This window comes from Solanum verrucosum, unplaced genomic scaffold, assembly GCF_900185275.1.
Source record: "Solanum verrucosum unplaced genomic scaffold, falcon-dt-bn FXZP01000060.1, whole genome shotgun sequence".
Lineage (NCBI taxonomy): Eukaryota > Viridiplantae > Streptophyta > Magnoliopsida > Solanales > Solanaceae > Solanum > Solanum verrucosum.
In genome coordinates this window covers 11,365,694-11,390,237 of record NW_026020129.1, presented here as the reverse complement: position 1 = coordinate 11,390,237, position 24,544 = coordinate 11,365,694, and the positions used below count along the sequence as shown (strand labels likewise).

At 32.1% G+C, this 24,544-nt stretch overlaps 2 protein-coding genes and 1 non-coding gene across 3 annotated transcripts; 1 reads left to right on the top strand and 2 right to left on the bottom strand.

The window, feature by feature from the left end:
* Positions 1–1,855: 1,855 nt before the first annotated feature.
* Positions 1,856–7,222, bottom strand: LOC125826972 (probable trehalase). Its single transcript, XM_049506325.1, has 11 exons — positions 6,605–7,222; positions 5,732–5,851; positions 4,877–4,992; positions 4,605–4,705; positions 4,399–4,508; positions 4,228–4,300; positions 3,981–4,148; positions 3,802–3,889; positions 3,280–3,382; positions 2,971–3,184; positions 1,856–2,255 (listed from the first exon to the last, which is right to left on the bottom strand). Exons 1-11 carry the CDS (start codon positions 7,171–7,173, stop codon positions 2,172–2,174), a joined length of 1,746 nt encoding a protein of 581 aa, XP_049362282.1. The 5' UTR covers positions 7,174–7,222; the 3' UTR covers positions 1,856–2,171.
* A 2,415-nt stretch (positions 7,223–9,637) lies between these two features.
* Positions 9,638–9,708, top strand: TRNAG-CCC (transfer RNA glycine (anticodon CCC)). Its single transcript has one exon. It is a non-coding gene; the product is annotated as a tRNA-Gly (tRNA).
* Positions 9,709–10,060: 352 nt separating this feature from the next.
* On the bottom strand, positions 10,061–18,417 carry LOC125826844 (ABC transporter F family member 3). Its single transcript, XM_049506187.1, has 18 exons — positions 18,108–18,417; positions 16,864–17,082; positions 16,073–16,265; positions 14,723–14,931; positions 14,440–14,595; positions 13,400–13,528; positions 13,189–13,290; positions 12,935–13,081; positions 12,745–12,807; positions 12,524–12,570; positions 12,298–12,357; positions 12,115–12,197; positions 11,762–11,856; positions 11,334–11,420; positions 11,015–11,102; positions 10,836–10,921; positions 10,454–10,516; positions 10,061–10,354 (listed from the first exon to the last, which is right to left on the bottom strand). The coding sequence occupies exons 1-18, from the start codon at positions 18,309–18,311 to the stop codon at positions 10,235–10,237; spliced, it is 2,151 nt and encodes a 716-aa protein (XP_049362144.1). The 5' UTR covers positions 18,312–18,417; the 3' UTR covers positions 10,061–10,234.
* Positions 18,418–24,544: the final 6,127 nt, after the last annotated feature.

Here is a 24,544-nt window from a genome sequence, read left to right as displayed (position 1 = left end):
GTTTCATACATAAACTTGTGTACATAAAGAAGAGTTTGTCCTTCTTCAAAGAGATAAAGTCGTGTGAAGATACTTAGGTATTCAAAGATTAAAAAGCGTATAGTAATCAATAAATACTTCGTAGAATTGAAAATAAGTTTTGATTCAAAGATTTTCGAATAAAACAACCTTCTAAGATGTCTTCACCTAGGACATTAGAAAAGGTGAAAAAGAGTTTGCTTTGTATTTAACTTTATTTTTACTTTATTATTCTAACGTTGATAAGATCATTCATTTATGATTTAACATAACCTTATAATGACGTAACTTTAAAAGTGAAGGAGGAGCGAATTATAATAGCTAGATACATAAGCATTCAAAAACTAAAAAGGGCATAGTAATCAACGAAATACTTCGGATAATTGAAAATAAGTATAGATTCAAAGATTCTCAAATAAAATAATTTTCTATAAGACATTAAAATAATCGCGAAAAAGAAATTTGTTAGGTAGTTTTAATTTTATTCGATTCTAGAACTTATGATTGAACCTTGCCACTACATTAACATCACTATTAATGACTAGTTCTTTGTACCCAATCAAGGGATCAATGAAATCAACAGTTAAAAAAACATTGATTTGATTTAACCAAACCATGATTATTTTTTTTACACTATGCTCGTGGGGATATATCATGTATATAGCTGTTTGATTTATAAGAAAATTTTATTGGTTTAGTGGATTGAGCTGTCATTAAATTATTTTCTCTATGACAAGACTTTAGTGTTAGGTTGGCATCAATATAGTGCCATGGCCAATTTCCAATGTAAAAGGAGGATTAACATTTCCCTTTTTCTTTTAAGCAAGTCAACCAAAAAAAAGGAGAAAAACCAAATTAATACTCCTTTCATGTTAGTTGTATTTTTCTTTCACTCATTCTTTAAGAAATTATAAATAAAAAATACTTTTTACAAAATTTCCTCAACTCTTTCAATGTAATTTTAAAGGCAAAATATAATTTTTCAAAATTATTTTTATATTGATTTTGTAAATTGACAATTATGTTGGGATGAATATTTTAGTGATGTCGACAAATAACGACAACTAATGTGAAACGGAGGAAGTAGATAAAGAATATATATAAAAAAAAGCTAAGTTACTCACTTTATCTTAATTTCAATATGAGGGCCAAGTTTTAAAGCAAATTTCCTTTTTTTCTTCTTTTGAAGAATTTGAAGCTATAAATTTTGAAATTCATTTAATAATATTTCCTTTATTTTGTCACATTATTGTTTAAATTGACTACCAGAAAGTTATATGATGACTCCTTTGCTGAATTGTCTAATCTGTTTTTACTTTTTTTTTAATTATTTCACCTGTAAATTAAGTAGTGGGGAAGTTTTCATGATTTTATTACTATGCTTTGGGTAAAAAGCAATTTAATCATCAAACTCCTTGATTTTGTATTTTTCTTTTTTAACTAATTTTTTTTTAACTTTAGTTAGTTGGAGATATGACAAATGAACTAATTTGGAAAATTTTCTGGTAAAGAAAAACCACATGAAATTTGGTTAATGAGGAAACACATGGGTCATTTCAAGAAATTATTTAAACCATTTCAATTTAGATAAAAAGGGTAAATAGTGGGATTTGAACTTAGTGAATTCAAACTATGTAAAAATTTGGTTCGAACTGATAAAATTGAAACTCTTATAAAAAATTTTTGAGTCTGTATATTCCAAATTATGCCGGATATATCTGAATTCTAAAGATTTTCATATTTAGTAATTTAGTCTCCAGTAATGTATATGCATCCTTACCTTGTGCACGTAGAGAGAAACATACTGCATGTGGAAGTTTAAAAGACAAAAGGATCATAAGAATAACTTATGTTCATTTATTAAAGCAGAGGAATCATCTTACTTTTACTTAATATAGTAAGCTGTTTACAATTTAGATCCATGCATGGTCTATGTTATCGGATTCTCCAAAACTGCATTATTTTTGCAAAATCCGATTTGAAGAGTCCGAACGACATAGTTGATGGTAATATCCGATAACATAGACCATGGTACAAAAACCTTATGAAATAGTAATACAAAACATAAACTATCAGCAAACCACTGCAGCTTATTTTAACAAAAGAAGAAAATAAAACTCAATGATGTTTCATTTGGCTTTTCTACTTGCTCATTAGCAGTCAATCTTCAAATCTTCAGGCCAGCCAAATTCCTCTAGCAGTGCCAGTACGACGCCATTTGACCACCCGAAACCCGTCTGCATTCAGACACAAGTATTAGTCATTTTAAAAGAAAAATGGATTTAGTGTGCTCAATATGATGTCTAGTACAGTCAAAGCCGAAGGCAGAATTTTGAGTTTATAGGTCCTGGATTCATTAAAAGACAACTTAATGAGTTCTGGATAATATAGGGTCTGAACCAAAGCTATTGGGTTTTGCCAAACCTGCGAGTAGAACTATAGCTCTGTTCCCGAGTTCAGTACACATGTCCAACTAGGATTACATCTCAAAACTTTCTGGATTTTCGAGAGTAGAATGTTGTTATTGTATGATTCAAAGTACACCTAAAACCTTGTAACATAGCTTTAACATAACATATTAGCGAAACCAAAACTTTTGAGTATGCAAATGTTATCTATTTCACTTGGCAATAAGTCACTTTGACAACTAATATTTCTCCTTGAACAGGGAGAGCTCTAGTACAACAAACTGTTAGAACTGTGTGTAAATGTAAAAAAGGACAGTCCGGTGCACTAAGCTTACGCTATGCGCGGGGTCCGAGGAAGGGCTGGATCACTATGGTCTATTGTAGGCAGCCTTACCCTGCATTTCTGCAAGAGGCTAGAACTGTGTATAAATGTAAATGAAAAATAATTTGTTAATGAAACAAGCTATTTGCTTTTCCAAGGAGATTAATCAAAATATTTATTAACTAATATATTTCAGGTGCCAAAATTGCGTCATGCACTTACTTGGGCCATATATTCACCACCACCTCCATATGCTCCACATTTTGTGACATCATATTTTTCATACATAGCACCGGTTTTCTTGTAAGTCACATAGTTAGTTCTTAACCAGCGAATAGCAATGTCTTTTGCTAAGGTTCTTGCCTCTTCTAGTCCAGACCTTAAGAGACCTTCAATGATTATGTGTTGAAGGGGGGGCCAACCATTTGGAAAATCCCTGTTGTAGACAAATATGAGAGATCAAAGATTGAAAGGCACTGTAGTATCATGAATTCTTTCCTTTATCTCAGTGAGTTAAGATGAGCAATGTACCATTGCTGTCCAGTATTAGACAAGGTCATTGCAATCCCTGCAGGCTGAAGCAAGCCCGAGCTCATGAGACTTTGAACTACTTTCTGAGTTGTGATATTATTATCTTCAATCATAACAAAGCAAAAACATCATTATATGCTCAAGTAGCGATGTCTATATCGATAAATATCACTTAGAAAGTCTACTGATTTTGGGACCAAAACAAAACAAGACATTGACTTATTTCTTGAAAAAACTAGTAAGAACATCATGGACAGTCCAAACAAGTCCAGGGTCAAAATTTTAGCAGTTTTACGAGGGCAACTAACTCTATTAGAATTACCCGATGAGCGGTGATAAGCTTTGCATGTGTTTTAAGTTCAGTTTCTTCCTTTCTTTCTGAATGTTATAGGTATTAGCTTTGTAAATGTATCGTTCAGATGGTTGGAGCTCGGTTTGACATACAAAGTCCTACAATTCCACAGTTTAAGTCTCCGAGAATGGGAGAGTACAGAGGAAACAGTATTACAAATAGATGCAAACCTGAACAAGAATTTTCAGTCCACAGCGGAACAAAATTAGAGGCAAATGACTTCTTGTTCTGGTGCAAATCTTCCCATTTATAAATATCCTTAAATCACAAATAAACGAAACAAAACTTAGAATGCTTTAGTTTTTCAAAGTGAGAAGACATGCGCAAGACTTGATGCAAGATATACCACCTCAGATGTGTCGCTGTTGATAAGCCAGTAATCAAGCCATTGCCCCATCTCTGCGTTCCAAAAGATACAGTTTATAGCCTTCTGTCTATTTTGAGCAGCTTCTGTAAAATGTGAAGCCGTGCTACTTTCTCCAACAAGATTTGCTAGAAAGGCTATGTTAAGTTCCATCTATTAGACAAATTTAAAAGCCAGGTTATATGCAAGTTCCCATTTCTAAGGCATAATTTTCAGAGATTCCACAAATTACCTTCAGAAGGAATGCATTCAAATCAACTGGTAGAATTGATGTTGTACTAGTTGTTGTCAGATCAGATCCGTTGCTGCAATAGAAGTTAAAACCAGTCATTCTTTGTATTATCAAACTATAATGAGAATAAATGAACAATAACACTGCTTTGTAATTTCTGAAATGTGATACCTCATCCATCTTGAACTGAAATCCCATCCACTTTCAGCAGCTGATGCCAGTTCGCGGTATAATTCTCTTTTTTCACATATATTTGGGAGTACGGAAGCTGTTTCACTGTCCTATATCAATTAAAAAGTAAAAAAAGAACCTGTAATTTACACTTATACAAAGGTCATGATAAAACCAAGTCAGGAATATGAGTTGTGGAGCCTTACAATAGTTGACGATTCTGGACGGGGCTTATTCCACATAGCATAGTACCGGCTCAAGCTGTGGTTTGATCCCTGAGCATCTTGAATAGTCACCTTATGTATTCCTTAAACAAACAAATAAGTGGACATTGACAAATGAGTAAATTCTTCCCCGTAGGCTTCCAACAAAAAGCAATTCAGCCAGAAGAACCATAACAAAGCCTAAAAACTATAGTAAATTCACAAGTAAAGGCATCGGACTATTTAATAGGAACCGATAAAAAACAAGATAGTACCTGAATTCCAAAAATGATTCTCCTTGAGCAAAGCAGGAAGGGATCTTCTAACCAAATCTAAATCACCTGTCTGATTGAATATGTCAACAATCATCGCGGCCAGGACAGGAGGCTGACTGAACACGTGAAACATAAGATACAATAAGAATTTGCATAGCATGAAAAGAGAAAATAGATGACACTGAATTTCTCATATAACGGTAACTTACATACAGTCAGTCCTAGTAAGGTTTTTCTAGCTACTAACTAACACCCCACCCTCACCCCTTAAAAAAACAACAGAAATACTAGGGAGAGGACAACTTGCAGTAAAAAAAAAAAGACCGAAATACAAGAGGACATCCTGATTTTCCAGAAAAATAGTTAAGATATGAAAGAGATACAATTACTCCCTCTGCAAATTCTTCTTTTTTAAATAATAATGGTGTCCAGCCTAGCTTGCGTACACATCGACTAATTCCACCAAGTACTTGCTACATCCCACCAGCATAGATACCAGTAACTCTATCCACCAAGGCTAGGACAGATGGAAAAAATCATCTAGCGTTTTTGCCTCTTGAGATTTATACCAAAGACCTCAGGGTTTTCAACACATTTTATTGACCACTAGGCTACACCCTTAGGTGTGTTATTAGTTATTACCACCTTCTGCAATATTTTATGTGTGATTCAATTAGGGTCAAATTCAGAAGTTAAACTGGCTTGCACGTTCTGTTGGTTCTATTGACAGAGAAAATTCACCATTCAAAGTTGGTTTGAAATACCCCAAAATCCGAAACTTTTGCATAAAGGCAATACATACACAAGCATCTTAAAAGCTGTAAGTTTTATGAATCAATATGTAAGAATGCTTGCCTTCTGTTACTGTAGTATGCTCTTGCACCGTTAAGAACATAACCAAATTGATCTATCAGAGAAACCAGGTTATTCACAATCCCTTTTGCAGTTTCATACATTTTGCCTGCTAACAAACCCCTGCATTACAACAAATATGTTTAATGCATAAGATTTTCTCATAGAAAAAGAGAACTATTATGACACAAACTCCAGGAAGTATCGCAGTATGCGACGTTGCAAGCATCATCACTTCATACAAAACACTTAAGGATGAGACTGATGTTGTTCAACTAGTTAATTTAAGTATAGAACAAAGAAAAGATTACTTACAAGTCAAAAAGGAATGTCTCAAGTATATACTTATATTAACTGAATGTAAAGTTGTGTTTAGAAACCTCAATACTTAAAGATCTAACAAAAGATTGGAACTTTGAGGAGGACAAAGCTGTACATAATGTTCACACTAATTCTTTGTGTCAGCTTTATCAAAGTTCAGATTTTAGCAATATGACCTCTCTAGGAAGCAACACAATTGAATCTTGTGAAAAGTATGAGCTGAACTTCTATCAGTTTCCCTTTTTTACCTTTTCACTTCAAATTTACCAATTTATTTCATGAAAACCAAGCAGAAATAACAATGATCAAACAGAACATACCAAAGTTAATAACAGTATTTAAAAAAGATAACAATCAAAAAACACCTAAAGTATAACGTTTTTGCAAGTTCCCTACCTGAATCATTAGGTGTTCACTTTTCCTACCATAATTATCACCTACTATTATCAAAACACAAAGTGTATACCTGATAATTCAAGTAGGAAACTCGCAACTTCATATGTGTTTTTGACCATTAACTATATTTAAAACAAAAAAGCAAGGAAATACACTAACCTTATTACCCAATAAGAATCCCAATAATAAACCTCCTTAAAACGCGATCCCGGTATAATAACTGGATTTTTCAATGGAAGCAAAGTATACAACTCTGGTTTTTCCAATACATGATCAGCCACTTTCCTACTTAAATTCTTCCAAAGTGAATGCACCTCCAATGCCCATGCCCTCACCTCAGAATTCTTCACCTTTGGCAAAAAGCCTTCAGGCTCAGCCACAAAATCCATAGGCTCAACATAAACCAAATCCTTATCAGGACTACTCAAATAACTACCTATAAAACCATCCAAATCACTTTTTGATATTGAACCATTCACGATTCTTGGAAGCTTATTAAAAGCTTCAACTGTTTCTGAAAGATTCTCTCTCAGTGACATATCAACAAACAGTTTAGCATCAAACCCTTTATGGCCATAAGTTTGAAGAGCAGCTTCTTGAACTTTTTCAAGAAAAATCACTAAAGGGGTTGTTGGGATTACAGGACCCTTATCAATGGATTTGCAAGTTTCAGCTTTAATCATATTCATAGACATAGTGAAAATCATAAAAATTATAGCTTTACCCATGTTGTATAACAAGTTAAAGGGTTCAATACTGATGCCATAACTAAATTTATGTGAAGAAAAAAATGTTGTTGTTTTTTTGTAAGAACAGGCCGGCAATGGGAATCTCAATAAAATGGGTTGCCTTTAACTTATTAATTGAAAAAACATTACACAGAAAAGATTCTTTGATTTTGTGTTGTTTGATCTATAGCGTAGCGTTTGTTTTAAATCAGTATTAGTATTCTTATTCCAAATAGGATCATGATTTAACTTTAATGCACTAATATAAACTTTTTAGCCTAAAGAATAATGTAACGAACGGTTACTCATTAACCTATACTAAAATATTAAATACTTAAAAAGGATTTTTTGCTTTTTATAATGATTGTCGATTCATAGTGGGATGATGACAAAAGAAAGCATTATGTAAAGAGTCTTTAAGTTTTCAACAAAGTTAGTGCTAAAGTTAAAATTCTACCTTCTAATCATCTTTCTCCACCTGTTAAGTGGATTAATTCTTACGTATTGTTTTATAATGTATCTTAGTATAGCATTAATATTAAGAATTTTTCAGAAACCATTGAAGCTTTATATAAACTTCCAAGAACTAGTTCAATGCTAGCAAATATATTGGATGGTATATCATAAATGTGCTTATAAACAACGCCTATTGACAAAAAATAACAGCTCGATGCATGAATCTTTCCATGTTCATACAAGATCTGAGTAAAGACCGTGTACAATTCCAGTTTATGCAGGGAAGACCATTTACTTGACGATTGATATAAACATCATTAATTGAATTCATAGCTTGAACTCGTGGATAAAACTATAATCACATAAAAATAGTTTTACCGTTATTTCAAGATTCCGCTTTTGCTATTCCTCACTGAAACTTTTGACTGTAGATGAATGGATTTGTGTCATTTTAGGATAAGTGTGAACTCTATAGATTGAAAAATATAGTAAAAAAACAAGAAAGGTTATGCAAAATTTCCCCTTTGTGTCCTCGAGAATGGAGCAACAGTTACATGCAGCAACAGTAGACCAGAAAACCAGGTTTATTGATCATGTTAAATTAAATTAGTCCACGAAAATATGACTCATTCAATCCTTTTAAATTTAAACGGGTCATTATTGCAACGGCAAAATCAAGTTTATTGGTCGTGCCTAATGATTGTAAAATTAGTCACAAAAATATATTCCGACCAAATCTGCTGTTCAATTCCGTTGTTCCAAAAGTTGGATTGATATGTAGCTCTATAAAGAACCCTGTCAAAATAGTTTTTTATTTGATATGTAATATCTAATCATAATAAAGATTGCTTAGCACAACTCAAATGACTTTGAACAGATTAATAGCATGTTCATTATTTTACCTCTCTTAAGAGCTTCCACCTTTTTGCTCTCTTGGTGACTCAAACTCACAACCTTCAGATTGGAATTGAGAGTGTTTATCGTCCAAGCAACTCTTGTTAACTCAAATGAACGGTTTAATCAATCCAAATTCAGCTCAATCCATCCATTTAATTATAGGTAACAGTTAACCATAAAAGCAGGCTTACTGGCAATGCCAGCAGTAAAAGATAACAGTCACTGAAAAGCAGGAAACAAGGCCCCTGGTTTACTGCCAAAAAAAGGTCTATAAAGACTTGAACAAAATATAATAAACTGATGAAACTGAGGCATGCCTTTTTATTTATTTAATTATAGTATAAATAAAAATAAACTCTCATGGACTACTAGTAATTCTCAAAACTGAAAGCAATTTACAATAATGGAAGAAACTTCAACTTCATCCAACAATGCGAAAGCCAAAGCCAGAGTCAGAGTTTGTCTAACAAGAAAAAAGACTTTGAAAGATAAAAGAGCTAAGTTGTATATTATTCGTCGATGTCTATACATGTTACTATGCTGGAAGGAACGTGTTGATTAGAATGATTGTACCATACTCCGTGCAGAGTCTACCCAAAGATTCAAGTCAGATTGAAGAAAGTGGATGCATTTTAACAGTCCTGTATTTACCATTTTTCTAATTAGGCTGAATTTTGTAATGTAGGAAATAGGGAGAGTACTGCTTAATCCAAGTACTATAACTTCATCAAGTGTGAACTGTGTATTTTAGATTAGGAATTTTTTTTTACATCATTTCCTAGTCATGTGTAGTGTTTTGCAGCTTATTTTCACATCAAAATCCTATGAAGTCCTGAGTTGAAAAGGCGATTAATATATAACTTGTTTTATCAAGTTTCTGGGAGAAAATAAGTGTTTCGGAGAGTAGCAGAAACTGTTTTTCGAGAGCATTGGCAACCATGAAAGACCAATTGTAGGAAATCCTCCCTGCAAAAAATAGGCTTTACTTCTCCCTCCATCCCATATTAGTTATTCAAGTTATTAAACATAGTCATCCTTCTTCGGCAAAAAAATACAATATGAATATATGATATAAAATAATTTAATATTTGCTACATTAAGAAACAAGAAAGCGCATCTGGTGTAGTGGTATCATAGTACCCTCCCACGGTACTGACCGGGGTTCGATTCCCCGGATGCGCAATTTATTTTTCTTTTTTCTCCGCTTTATTGATTTCCTCGATTCGTATATTAGTAAAAATTCATATAATCGGTCTTTAACTTAATTGATTTGAATGGATAGTTGTCATTGTTTTGATAGTCCACGTGTTTGCAACTTAATCTGTCCATTTGCCACCATAGCGGCCCTTAGCAATGGAGTTGGAAATATGTGTTGATTGTTGGTGGATATTTTGCTCTTTCACTATTGACTCGCAAGTTGGATTGAACTCCTGTTTGCACTAAATTGTCGTAATAATAACACTTTTTCGTTTCATCTATTTGTCTAATATAAAATTGAAGCCCAAAGTTGATCAAATCGAGAAAATGTTTGACTAATTTGGACAGTGTAAATAGAAATAAGTAGTAGCATAAAAACACTATTTTTTTTAGGACATTGGTCGTTCGAAATTTTAAATGTGGTCTCTGCATATAAAGTAGGGGTTTAGGCCATAGGTAAACTAATAATACTTCGTTCACTTCAGAAAGCAGCAGCCTTTGTTAGAACCGTTTATGATTGCAGTATTTTCTTGTAATCTTGGAATGTCCCGTCGAAAGGCATCACCCTGCCCTCAGAGACAGCCCAGAGTTGATCAACACTACCAGATGTTAAATGCTCATCGTGACTGACCTGTAAATAACATCATGTAGCACCACCATTAAACACCAGCAAAACCAAAAATATGTTACCATTTAGCCAAAAAATTAATTGACAGAAGTTTCATAGTACCATCAGGACGCCTCCTTGGAACAAGACAAGACCTTGTATCAAGGCCTCCACAGCGTCAAGATCCTGCATAGAGCTCGATTAGATAATGCAATTGCTTATGCAAGAATCTTTGGATAAATGAAATACTAAGTACATCCTTTGCTTTAGCTGTTGAGGTTAAATGCCATCAAGAAAAAATAATGAAACCACACTAGGCCCTTCCTAAAACCCACAAACGCGTTAGTTAAAAATTTGGGCTTTCTATGTTCCCGAGGCAAGGCTGCAAGCTTCCACTTTTTACTCCCACCAAGTATGTTATTCAGCAACAAGAAGACATTGAAATCACGGATGTATGAAGAAAAGATGGTGAATAAGAAACTAAAACAAGTAGAATAGAACTTACCAAGTGATTTGATGGCTCATCAAGAAGCAATATGTGAGGTTTCTTGAAAGTTATCTTTGCAAATGCAACTCTGCTTTTTTGGCCACCTGAGATCCCATAGATCAATCCATAAACCAGAAAAAAACAAGTAGAATCATTGAGATCTAAACCAGAAAAAAACAAGTAGAATGCTAACATACCAGACAAAGTGTACATGGGCTGAAGAGCAAGATTTCCAGTGATACCAAATGAACCTAGATGACCACGTAATTTTTGTTCAGGCACTCCCTGCAGGAAGCCAGAGCAAGGTCAATACATTAAAAGAGAGAACTTGCAGATTCACTTTGACAATATCAGATGTAAGAGAGCAATTAAACCTTTAAAAATATCTTATTCAGGAGTTCAGACAAATAAATTCAGAAAAATCAACTGCTATACCCACCTTCTTTTGAGAGAACTTATTACACACATATATTTTAGAATTTACCAGAAAATACATCATTGATTAGGAGAACTTACTGGAAAGCAACGCATCATGTATAAGAGGGGATTTGAGGACAGATCCAGCCCATCAACATGATGCTGACTAAATACAGCAATGCGGACCTAAACAAAAAGTGAAGTACATTTAGAATGCATTAAGACCAAGTAACTGAATAGAGCAAAATGAGACATTTGCCTGCACGAATGATTACAAGGTCAAAAGAACACCCACTAGCATTTGCTCATACAAAATTATTAGTCTATAGACTTCTCTAACGAAAAGGCGACAGGAATTGTAATGAGAGAATGCTAGAATACGGCTGAAACACATATTGATCAGACAATATGGTACACTGACAAAAGTTGGTGAATATATGATGTTAAGGACAGAACTAGTAGAAGTTAAAAGTGATTTTTAAAAAAAACTCACAAAATCTCCTAAGTCTTTGGCAAATAAAGCTTACCTTAGCAGAGCGGAAAACAGTCCCTGAGGTTGGTTGAAGATCCCCAGAAATAAGCTTAAGTATTGTTGACTTTCCAATACCATTAGGACCAACCACTGGAAAATACATAAGGTGAGACAAGGTCCATGATATGTAGAACAGTAAAAATGATTAAAAAACAATTATAAAGATACACATGCCAAAGCCACATGCTACCTAACTCACAAATAGAGAGATCTAATTTTACTTCCCAACAGAAAAACTCAACGTCAAGTGCAGAGAGACATATTACTGACCAATACGTATAGTTTACAAAGGTTTGCAACAGTTGAGAGAACTTGAAAATACTTGATTGTTAGGCAATAAAGTCTTACTTGCTACTCTGCTATCCAAATCTATTCCAAAATTCAAATTTTTGAACAATATTGGTCCCCCAGGATATCCAAAGGATGCGTCACTGCATTAGTTACAATAAGGTAAGAAGTTAATTAGCTGAGATTTGCTGTCTGACAAGAGATCACAAGAATGTCTTAGCCACAGACTAAGAGATGCTTAACCTGAAGCTTATAATAGGAGCGCCAGGTCTATCATCAGGAGAAGGGAACTCAAACTTGTAGCTGCATACAGCATATGCAAAATAACCATGAGTTCATATAATTAAAAAAATGCAACATGACAGCGATCGGAATTTTATAGATTCAGGTTATAGCATGTTAAACACCATCGGAGAGTTAAAATAACAGAAACATATAGGAGCAATGTGTTAAAGGAATGAATGTGTACTCAGGATCATTGATGACTTCATCCACGCGACCAATACGTTCCAGTGCCTGTCAAATTCAAGGAAAACGATTCAGGTACTGATCATGGCATGCTAAGGCATCAAAAGTGGACCTAATTAAATTATTAAACAATCGGATCGAGCAACTGATTATATCACTTGACCAAACAACCATAACAACTGGAAACTGACAACATATATAGGAGCAGCAATGAATGCATACCTTAATTCTAGATTGAACAAGAGATGCACGCTTTGCATTGTACCTGAACTTATCAATAAAGACCTGCACAACATTATAACCAAAAAATGTATCAAAGTATTAAACAGCGAGACAAGAAATCTGCAAATAAGGTCGCAAATAATCTGCTTGCAATAGTCTACCAATAAAAGCAAATGTAATTGGGAAAGACCTGCATGTGCGCCCTTGTGCGTTCATTTGCCTCGAATGCCTTCTGTTGATTCTTAACTTGTTCTTCTCGTGTTCTTTCAAATGTATCATAGTCTCCTTTAAAGGTGCTCAATTTCTGATTTTGTAGATGGATGATATCTGTGACTACCTGAAGAAAGAAGCAAAGATAGGTTTATGAGATGTCAGAACAAACATCAACATCTATACATACTGAACCCAACTAGTGTTTTAGGTCAAAGAGAAGAAAGCACGTACAGAATTCAAGAACTCTCTAGCATGAGAGACAACTATAAATGTCTTCGGCCACTTCACCAGGTAAGTTTCCAGCCATAAGACAGCATGCAGATCAAGATGATTCTGCAAGGGAAGGAAAACATAAGTTCTATGATATTCTGCATGCAAAAGAAAACATAAGTTCATTATTTGAATAGATGTACATCTACATCCTCAAGAAGAAATAACACACCGTGGGTTCATCAAGCAACAATAGATCAGGTTCAATGAATAATGCCCGAGCAAGAGCTATTCTCATTCTCCATCCTCCAGAAAATGTTTTAGTCGCTCTCTTTTGCATTTCTGGAGAGAAACTCAAACCCTGGAAGTAATAGCCACCAATTGAGAACTAGACCATTCATTACAACTGGTGTGAACACAAACAATCAATAGGCAAAACATCATAAGAAAAATTGAGGTGGAGAAGCATCCAACTTGAAGAACGCCAAAACTACAGCAGAATCAAACCCAGCCTCTTAAATAAATGAGTTCTAACTTTCGATTTCCAAAGATAGATTAACTTCTAGCATCTTCCCCCATTCACAACTTTCTGTTTAAGATGTTAGTACACAGATCCACAGCTTAAACGTATAAAGAGTATAATGCCGAAGTTATGGAAGCCTGAATCTATACAAATATAAGAAGACCATACATCTATTCTAGAAATAGAAGCATAAAACGACAAGACAACATTAAATTATAAGAGAAAAAATAATCTCAACAGACAACTTAAACTCTAAGGAGAGGCCAAAACAGCAAGATAGTACGGCTAACGTGAAGTTACGACAGAAGCTAAAACAACTTAAATTCTAAGGAGAGGCAAAAACAGCAAGATTAGCTTGAGACTAGCTTCAATACTTTCAAGCCATATCCAAAACATATTCCTTAGACAAAGTAAGCGGAAGCATAATCATAGTAGCAACGAAAGGAAAGGAACAGGTATATCAGGTACATGAATTAGTAGACTGAATCTTGCTCATACATTATAAATTAGCATCTGCAGTTTGTTTCTAATATACAGCATTTGTGTGCGATATTATACATCAAATGCAAACTCTGTTTTAATTAAACATAGTGCATAAAGTGAATAAACTTTATTTTTATGAAGCAAGTGGTTTCAGTAAAAAGAGCATCAAGAAGATACATAAAGTGAACAAACTTTCTCAACAGTTATTAAGAGACTGATGTGATCAAAAGCTTGCAAATCGAATTACAAGTCAAAGTCAAACTAACCGATAGTATAGTTGCTGCACGTGACTCAGCCGAGTAAGCATCAATGAAATCAAGTCTTTTGTATATCTCTTCAAGCCTTTTTGCTTGGGAATTTTTGTCGATCCCCCCATTCAACTTATCACTCTTTGCAGCTTCACCTTCTAAGTCAGTCACTCTCTAGAAAATCATGAAAATGCTAAGGAATGGGAATATACTTGATCCAATGAGAACAAAATACAAAGGAATATTAAAAAATAAACAGTATAATATGACAAAAAAGCTTAGCCATTGAACTGTTTCTAACCTGTAATTCAAGCAGATGAGCCTCTTCTTCCAGAAGTTGGGTTCTCTCCATATCAGTGTTAAGAATACATTGCAAAACTGAGGTATTATCACCAACCACTTCTTGCTCAACATGCAATATCTGGCAGTTCCTGGGAATACCATCGATAGCGTGCATAGCCATATGCCTTAGGAGAGTTGTTTTCCCTGTACCGTTTCTTCCAATAAGACCTGCATCCAAATTACAGAGTCAGGTAAGGCAGTGGATGCATAAAACATAACTGCCAATCACAAACAAAAAGAGGAAGTGAACTACGCCGCTGGCTATAGGCTAGGTTTTTTATTGAGAAAGTAATAAATTTCATTAATAAATAAACAGCAAAAAATGCCAATATACACTGGCTATAGGCTATGTTGTTGTTTGACGAAATATATTCCCCTAAGTTTCACCCCCTTGGCATTTATGCCAATTCATGTATTCCAGTCTTCTTCCCAGTGACAAAATAATGGATGTGTGCATGATGACTTACTTGCTTAAGACACTAAGGGGTCATTTGGTAGGGTGTATAAGAATAGTACTGAATAGATCAATGGAATGTATTAGTAATACTAGGATTAATAATGCAGAGATTTGTTATCCGGAGGATATTTCTTATCCACTGTTTGGTTTGGTTATTAAGGGCAATTATGTCTTTAAGCATGCTTATCCATGTATTAATAGCCCTTGTATTGCTAATACCATAATTTACTATGTCTTAGTTATACAACTTATAATACTGAATAGGGTGTATAACTAATACATTAGTTATACATAGGCAGAAAATCCTACCAAATAAAGGATTAAAAAATACCATGACTAATACATGTATTAAAGATGTAATACATCCTACCAAACGACCCCTAAATGTTTATCAAGATAGATAGATACTCGCACCCTCTGAAAAATGGCATATTTTCCTTTTAGCCCAATCCAATATTCTTGACTTCTCGCCTTGATGAAAAAAAATTCTCCCTCCAACACTTCTAAATGAATGAGTATAAACTAGGTCAATCTTGTATTATATCCAATCTGATGTGAATTTTCGAAAAACTTCCCAACTTCTCAAATTCCAAACTATCATTTTTAACATTGTTTTAGATAAGTGCTATCAATTTAAATAGAAATCAAACTATTTCTAAATAACATGTTCAAAGATGTCATGAACTCATGATTTGACTCTGCAAAAGTGGGCCGTTCTTATCGGCAAGGAGGGAGTAATACCATATAGATGAGATACAAACTACTTGATACTAAAAGGTCTAAGAAAATGTAAAATCAAACTACATGGGAATGAGTTTTTATCTATTTTTTCAATTAGATAATCAAGCATACCGTAGTGTCTTCCAAAAGAAAGTGTGACAGAACCATCGACAATAAGTTCACGACCACCGACAGATATATTGAAGTTTTCCATACGGATATCCTTAACAGTTGGTCCATCACCTTGACCATCATGACTCACACACACTAAAGGCATACCAGCTTTCACTTCCTCCACTTCTTTCAAGTGTTCTTGGTATTCTGCCTGCAGAATCAAGCCATACAGATTAAAAGAATGAAGGAGTAAACCAGCCACTTTCATCTTCCTTCTTTTTTTTTTTGGTTAACCGAGAAATTTGCTTGTGACCCGCCCTTTGGACCAATCACAGCCTTCTAAACTTGGTGGATAATGGTCCCGCCCTTCTAACCTTCTCCACTTAAATACCGGGCTTCGCTTTGCATGGTGTGGGGCTTGAACCTGCGACCTAAGCCACAAATCCTCCACCTTTTGCCACTTGAGCTAGGCCTTGGGGGCTTCTTCTTTTTTTCCCTCTTCTTTTCATCCACATGGCAGAAAGGAGAGGGTTACAATTTGTAAAGCAGTAATAGGAGAGGGATTACATTTATTCTGTCTCATAACTTCATGAAGACAACCATTATCCAACAAAAGGAGTATTGTAAAATGTCACACACAAACACCCCCCATTAGAATGATAAATGGAAACTCAGTGAAGTGTTAAGTCAAATCAGTGTAGTTCATAGACAATAAGAGCTGGCTTCCCCAACATATTTATTTAACAACCAATATTTGTGTCAAACAGGTTCATTCTGACTACTGTCAAGATTATCGTTTTCTCACTCACCTCTCTCAGGCGTTCCTCTTTCCTCTTCCTTCTTTCAATCTTAATCTTGTCACGTTCTGTGAGCAAAGGACCATCAACTGGTTCTGGCTTTTTATTCTTTGGAGCTTCCTCTTCATCCATTCCATCAAACATTCTCAGTGGCATTTTTAAGCTTCTCACCGTCGGTTGGGGTTTAGCCAATTCTTGCTTCTCTAACTTCTCAGACAACTTGCTACAAACCTGTCATGGTTGGAAAATGCTACTGAAAATAGATTGCAGACATTCAATCTATAAATACAACGGGATGCAACAAAGATCTACATAGAGGAGTAACAACCACAATAATAATGCTGGTATAACCATAAATTTTGGTACTAATAAATTACTTGTAATTTTGTTCACCGTATTATACTTAAACTTTTTAGTTCACACATTGCTCTATAATGAGAGTTATTCACCCATTTGAATTCCTATGTCCCCTTAAATGGCTGTTTATTTCTCTGGTTTAAGAAGTCCTCTAATCATAAATGAGCTAATACCAAATCAATTCAACTGACAACGCCTAAGTCCAAAACAATGTTGGTCACTCTCTATTTCAGACCAAATCATCAGATTCTACTTCGCTTATAAATGATTTTTCTTTTGAGGCTATCATAAGCTCTCTAACTAAATCACACAATCGTTGCTTATAAATGATAAACCGAAGCTAATAATCAGTTAACTTTTAAGTCCAAATTTTATTCATCAAAACCTGTCCTTGTTTACAGTAGCAAGAGACTTTGGAATATGGTCTTCTCCTTGTTTAGACTAGCTTGAAAAGACTTTTGGAATATGCTCTTCTCCTTGTTTAGACTAGCTTGGGTCATGCCTGAAGGTTTAACTTTAAACTTCTCACTTTTCACTCTTAAACTACTAAAAAGAATGGCAGTTTCCCTATATCCAAAGAGGATTTAACTTTTAAGTTCTCATTTCCACTCTTAAATGCGAGATAATTAGTAGCCACACAAATGTCTATGGCTTATTTAGACCACAAGTTTCAAAAATCTTATTTAGTTCGTAAATTCTGTCCCTAGTCAATAATCCAAACTATTAACAGTATAATAAGCACATCATTCAGAATCAATTCAATATAAGAAGAAAAATATCTTAACAGTATAATAAGCACATCTTTCAAAATCAATTCAATAGAACAAATTTTGAGCAGAAAAATATCAAAATTAGCCAAAGCAACAACGAAATTGAGCATGGAATGGAAGTAAGAATACCGCACGACATTCGGAGAAGTCAGTAACACAACCGGAATCGACGAGTAGCTCTCCAAGGGCTTCAAAAGCACCTTCACCGTCGTGCCCAAAATCGAAATCTTCATCGGCGACGACATTGATAATATAGTCGATAATAGGCTGATCTACATCTTGAGCTCGTCTGCCTAGGATTTCGTGTACAACGTTGCTCGCGACTTCCGTCATCTTCGTTCTCCACTTACCGCCGTCTGCCGGTGATGGAGAAGGTGAACCGGAATGAAAGGGAAAATGGGTTGTGGAACGGGTTGCGGATACAGTGTGAGGCGGCTCTGTGAGAAATTGAGAATCCTAGCGAAACCTCAAAGCAGGGCAAAGGAAAAATTACACAAATATCTCAATTAAGTATTTATTTTTGGAAAAATCCTTTTGGCCATAATTTGGCCAGAATGAGAAAAAAGACATGTTCACATTATAAACTAGTTTGTTTTTTGATATTTTTACCCTTTAACTTAAATATTAAATATATTCTTCAATTATGTTTCCAATACATTGAAAATGATTAATGAGATTAATTATTGATGATTTCATAGTTAAACATGGGAAAGAAACCAAAAAATTGACGAAAGAAAACATAATTCTCACCCACTCTTCTCACTTGAAATTTTCAAGATCTAAAAAAATAAAAAATAATATATATATATATAATAAGTCACAATGCAATTATCATTATAATTATCTTGTTAGGTTTCAACCAAAACCTAACAAGATTTTTAGTTACATATTTATTATTTAGTTAAATAATAAATATGTCATTGTATGAGCTATTTATTACTCATTCCTTTTGAATTTGTTAATCTGATTTTGATCTGACACATAGTTTACGAAAGTAAATTAGATTTTGAGAAAAAGCATTAAGTGATACTTGAAGTTGTCCCAAATTTTCAAAAAGACACCTTAACTTTGTGTGCGTCCTATTACCCCACAAAACATTCAAAATCACAATAAATACACATTTTTTACACAATATTTCCACTTTGGACAAAAATATCCTTCGAATGTGCAATTTCTTAAAAACAAAAAGTCGGACCCATTATTAATGTATTGAAGAATGCTTTGGTAATTTCCTATGATGAATTCGTTTTGTTTGTTTCTTTTAAATTTATTTTACTATACTAAATAATTGTATAAAATATTATGAATCATGATAATTAATTATTTAAATATTTAAAAGATAGATATAATAAGTCACAATGCAACTATCATTGTAACTATCTTGTTAGCTTTCAACCAAAAGCTAACAAGATTTTTAGTTACATATTTATTATTTAATGTCATTGTATGAGCTATTTATTACCCATTCCTTTTGAATTTGTTAATCTGATTTTGATCTGACACATAGTTTATGAAAGTAAATTAGATTTTGAGAAAAAACATTAAGTGATACTTAAAGTTGTCCCAAATTTTCAAAAAGACACATTAACTTTGTGTGCGTCCTATTACCCCACAAAACATTCAAAATCACAATAAATACACATTTTTTACACAATATTTCCACTTTGGACAAAAATATCCTTCGAATGTGCAATTTCTTAAAAACAAAAAGTCGGACCCATTATTGATGTATTGAAGGATGCTTTGGTAATTTCCTATGATGAATTCGTTTTGTTTGTTTCTTTTAAAATTATTTTACTATACTAAGTAATTGTATAAAATATTATGAATCATGATAATTAATTACTTAAATATTTAAATGATATAAAAATATATAAAAGATCTAATTGACTCTTCAAATTTTACCGGTGACATATAAATTGGGACAAATGAAATAATATATATTATTTGAAAATTTCTTAGAAAGTACTATAAATTACAGTAATTAACAACTAGAAATATTTCAAAGACAAAAAAAATTAATTGAATCTCAAATTTTTTTTAGTACTACATAAATTGAAAAAGAAGAAATGACCTCTATTATTTGAAAATGGCGTAAAAGTATTACAAATCATACAATAAAAATTAACAATTTAAAATTTTAAAAGACTTTAATGCTTTATACTTATTCTATTTCCACTTTGGACAAAAATATCCTCCCAATATGCATATTCTTTTAAACAAAAAGTGGGACCCATTATTGATGTATTCAAGGATGCTTTGGTAATTTTCCTATGATGAATTCGTTTTGTTTGTTATTTTTTTTTAAAAAATAATTGTATAAAATATTATAAATCACAATAATTATTTACTTAAATATTCAAAAGATATAAAAATATGTAAAAGATCTGATTAACTCTTCAAATTTTATCGGTGACAAATAAAATAATATATATTATTTGAAAATTACTTAGAAAGTACAATAATTTACAGTAATTAACAATAGAATATTTTAAAGACAAAAAAAATTGATTGAATCTCGAAATTTTATTAGTACCACATAAATTGAGAAAGAAGAAATAACCTTTATTATTTCAAAATTGCGTAAAAGATATTACAAATCATACAACAATAATTAGCAATTTAGAATGTTAAAAGACATAAAATTTTTTTTACCATAGTTAACAATAATTAAAAATTTAAACTATTTTAAATTAATATTAAAGTTTGATTAACTCTTTAATTTTGTCTTTGTCACATAAATTAAAACAAAAAATGATACATATTGGGGCCGTGCTAGCACGGGCTCCGATGTCTAGTGTATATATATATATATATATATATATATATATATATATTACAGTAGTAGTAAAAAAATAAAAAAATATATCTCTTTATCAATTTCAAAATTTTCCCCGTTTTACTTTTTTTTTTGTTTATTTATTTTCCATTTCTTATTTCTTAATGATAAGGATTTTTTTGAAAAGTATAAAAGAGAGTAAAGTGTAGATTATCTATTTGAATTTCTAATTTCTAATCGTGAAAAGATAATTTATATCTAAATTTAAATATTAAAAATTTATATCAACAACACTCAAAAATAAAATCTGAAATTGACTGAGTTGGCTAAACAATTACTCTTATTTATTTAAAGGAGTTGTTGTTACGCATTGATTTTCTAAAAAAAATTAATGATAAAATATATTTTATCTAATTATACTCAGAATATATGTGAACAAAATATGAAGAAAACTCAAATTACCATCATGTTTCCTCTTATGTGATTGTCTTCATATCTTCGATTGCATATGAATCACATCATACACAAACAAAGACTCATTAGAATTAATTTTTATTTATTATTTTAGTACTAGAGACGTATACAATTTTTTTTTGGATAAAAATGTTGATGATGCTTCATTGAAAAATTATAATAACACGGAAAGGATATAGAAAGTTCTTTATGATTTCAAAATAAACTTTTATTAAAAAAAATTGAAAGAAAAACATCTTCATAGTTCTCCGATGATAATGACAACACAAATTTGTTAAGCATGAACTAGATTAAAGTTTCATCACATATATATTTTTCTTTATTAGTATTATTTGTTGTTTTATAAAAAAAAAAATTGTTATTAAATGATATGCTAAAATATTAAGTATACATAGTTGTAGTCACATTTTTTTTTTTTGCTCTCAAATTAATATTTGTTTCAAACTGATTAAGAATTTTTAAAATTAAGTAATTTTATTGCATTTATTATATAAATAAATTTAAATTACCTATTTAAATTACATTTTAAATAATTTTATATATATAATGTAAAATAGTTCAATAATAACAATCAAAACTTAAAATACTTTAGAATTGTTAGACATCAACACATTAAAGAAATACTAAAAATCATATGATTCATAAGTGTATATCCTATGTAACAATAAACCCAAGATAGTTACACATTAATGTTGTAATATTGCATATTTGTTAATTATTATGTTTTGAAAAATTAAACATCATATTTAAATTTTATGTTTGGCTATTATGTTTTAAAAAATTAAACTACATATTAATAAATTTTTTATGTATTTCTACAATGTGCCGATGTCTATCAATTCTTAAGTATTTTGAGTTTTGATTATCGTTATTGAAATATTAAAATTCTACATTAAATGAAAATATTTAAAAATATATTTATATATCCTAGTTATGTTATACTTTATTTATACACATTAAACATATTGTAATTTATTATATACATAAAATACATCTATTTTAAAGTATTATAATTGATAAGTAGGTATTGAGTGATCTTTTATTCATTTGTTTTGAAATATCCACTTAATTAATATTATTGGAATAACTGAATTTTTTATTCATGGTTAAAATTAGTGAAATAATTTCACCATTTTCTATATATGTTAATTCTTGTGTGGAATGATTATAATATAAAAAATTAATGTATTATTTATGGCATAGTTATATATGTCTTATCATCAATTATTTTTAGAAATATCTAAATTTCAAAATAATTTTTTTCTCTTGAAAAACATCCATTATATAGACTAATCTATTTAGTTGATTATATTTAAAGAAAAATTTAATTAAACTCTTTTAATCTACGCTTAATTACTATATTTTACTAATTTTGTATTACAAAATAATTAAGTATAATCTTAAGTAGATAAGATAGTCATTTGTTGTTATTATTAATGAGAAATTTAATTGTCTCTTTTCAATAAAGAGGTTTATTTTAAGCGAAAAAATAAATTTTCAAAGGTATGCGTTGGCACCTTACGATCATAATTGAGTTCAGGGGAGGGGTAGAGGAAGGAATGTATGTTATGTATATGTAGAACATAATTTGGTATATAATGAAAAAAATATTAATGTATAAAATAAAATTACAATTTTTTTTAAAAACTAAAGCGTACAATTTTTTTATTAACTAAACAATATTTATTTTTAAAAATAAATCGGATAAACTATACACACAAAAATATACACAAAAACATTTTTTCATTTCCCTTGGCAGCCAAATAGTTTGTGTTTTAGTAGTTCAAGGAGTTTGGGAAATATAAAAAAGTTAGTTTTGTTTGGAGGGAAAAGTATTGAGGAAATAAATGCAAAAATTAAAACAAGGATATTCTAGTCTTTTTACATTTCTGGCCAAATATTTCTGGTCATTTAGCATTACCCTTTATTTTTGGGAAAAAAATTCAAAACGCATACAAACTTTGACCAAATTTGCTGTTACACACTCCAACTTTGCGGGGGTCCTATGACCCCCCCCATATTATTTTGAAGTGGAATTATTACCTCTTTTAAAGGTCAAACCCAATTTTTTGTCCAATAGGTGGCACACACGCGCCTGACAAACAGGCTGCCACGTGGCCACTTGCTCATCCAGCTAAGCTGATGATACCCTCAATAATACACTAAAAAATAGTTTAGGGGGGGTCATAGGACCCCTGCAAAGTTGGAGTGTGTAACAACAAATTTGGTCAAAGTTTGTATGTGTTTTGAACCCTTTTCCCTTTATTTTTTATATACATCGTAGAAAAAGGAAATGCATAAATTGCCTTGGTATTTATACAAACAATCGGATGAATTTTAATTACAACGTCAATTTAAAACATGGTTGATTCAAAGCGAACCCGACTCACAAAGTGCCAAAGAATAGTAAATGACAATTTGCTCCTTGCGTCACCTCACCTGTGATGTGCGTGGTGAATATGTGCCTCTCAAAAAAAAAAAAGGACTCTTATCAAGGGAGATCTTGACTCTCGCATCAATAAAACATAATAAAATGGATATTTAATGTGAATCATCAAATTTTTGAAGTAAATCCACCCGAAATCATTAGATCGAAGACATATTTATATGAGCATCACAAGTCATAAATTAAACAAATTAAGACATAAAAATAATTATAAATTTAATTACATGACTTTTTATTATAAGTACATCAACTGATTTTAGAAAAAAAGTAATTTTTTTAAAATATGTGCTTAGCAAGTAGGAATAAACTATTGTATAAAGAAAATTTCAATTAATAGTGACAATAATAAACACATAGAAACGCCATTAACGTTTTACATCGCCTTGGTCAGATTTGTTGAGCTCTCTTGTTTATCTCTTCCCATGTAAGTGTGTATCTCCTTCATCTTTTCGGTTTACTGTTTCTCTCTGTGTTCTACTCGGTGCTTGCTCTGCTTTTGGTGTGATCTCGACTTATGTTTCTTTGTTTGATTTGTCGAATTTATTTATTTTCTGAGTGATTTGGTGTCTTTCGATGTATATATGTTCGTATTTGAGCTTCGTTTTTCTCATGCATGATATATCCTTGTGTGTTTGAACTGAATTTGGGGCTTTTTGCTTCTTTCGGAGATTTGTAATTTTGAGGTGCTTATTTTTTTTGGTTAGTGGCTTTAGCTTTACACAGCGTCGTAGATATCCTATAATATATAGTAGAAATTTCTATGAATAGTGACATTTTGGGAAAAAATTGGAACGAAATGGTTTAAGCATCAAACGTGATATTATGCTATGTTATTTGATTTTGTGTTTTGGGTTAGGAAATGATTTC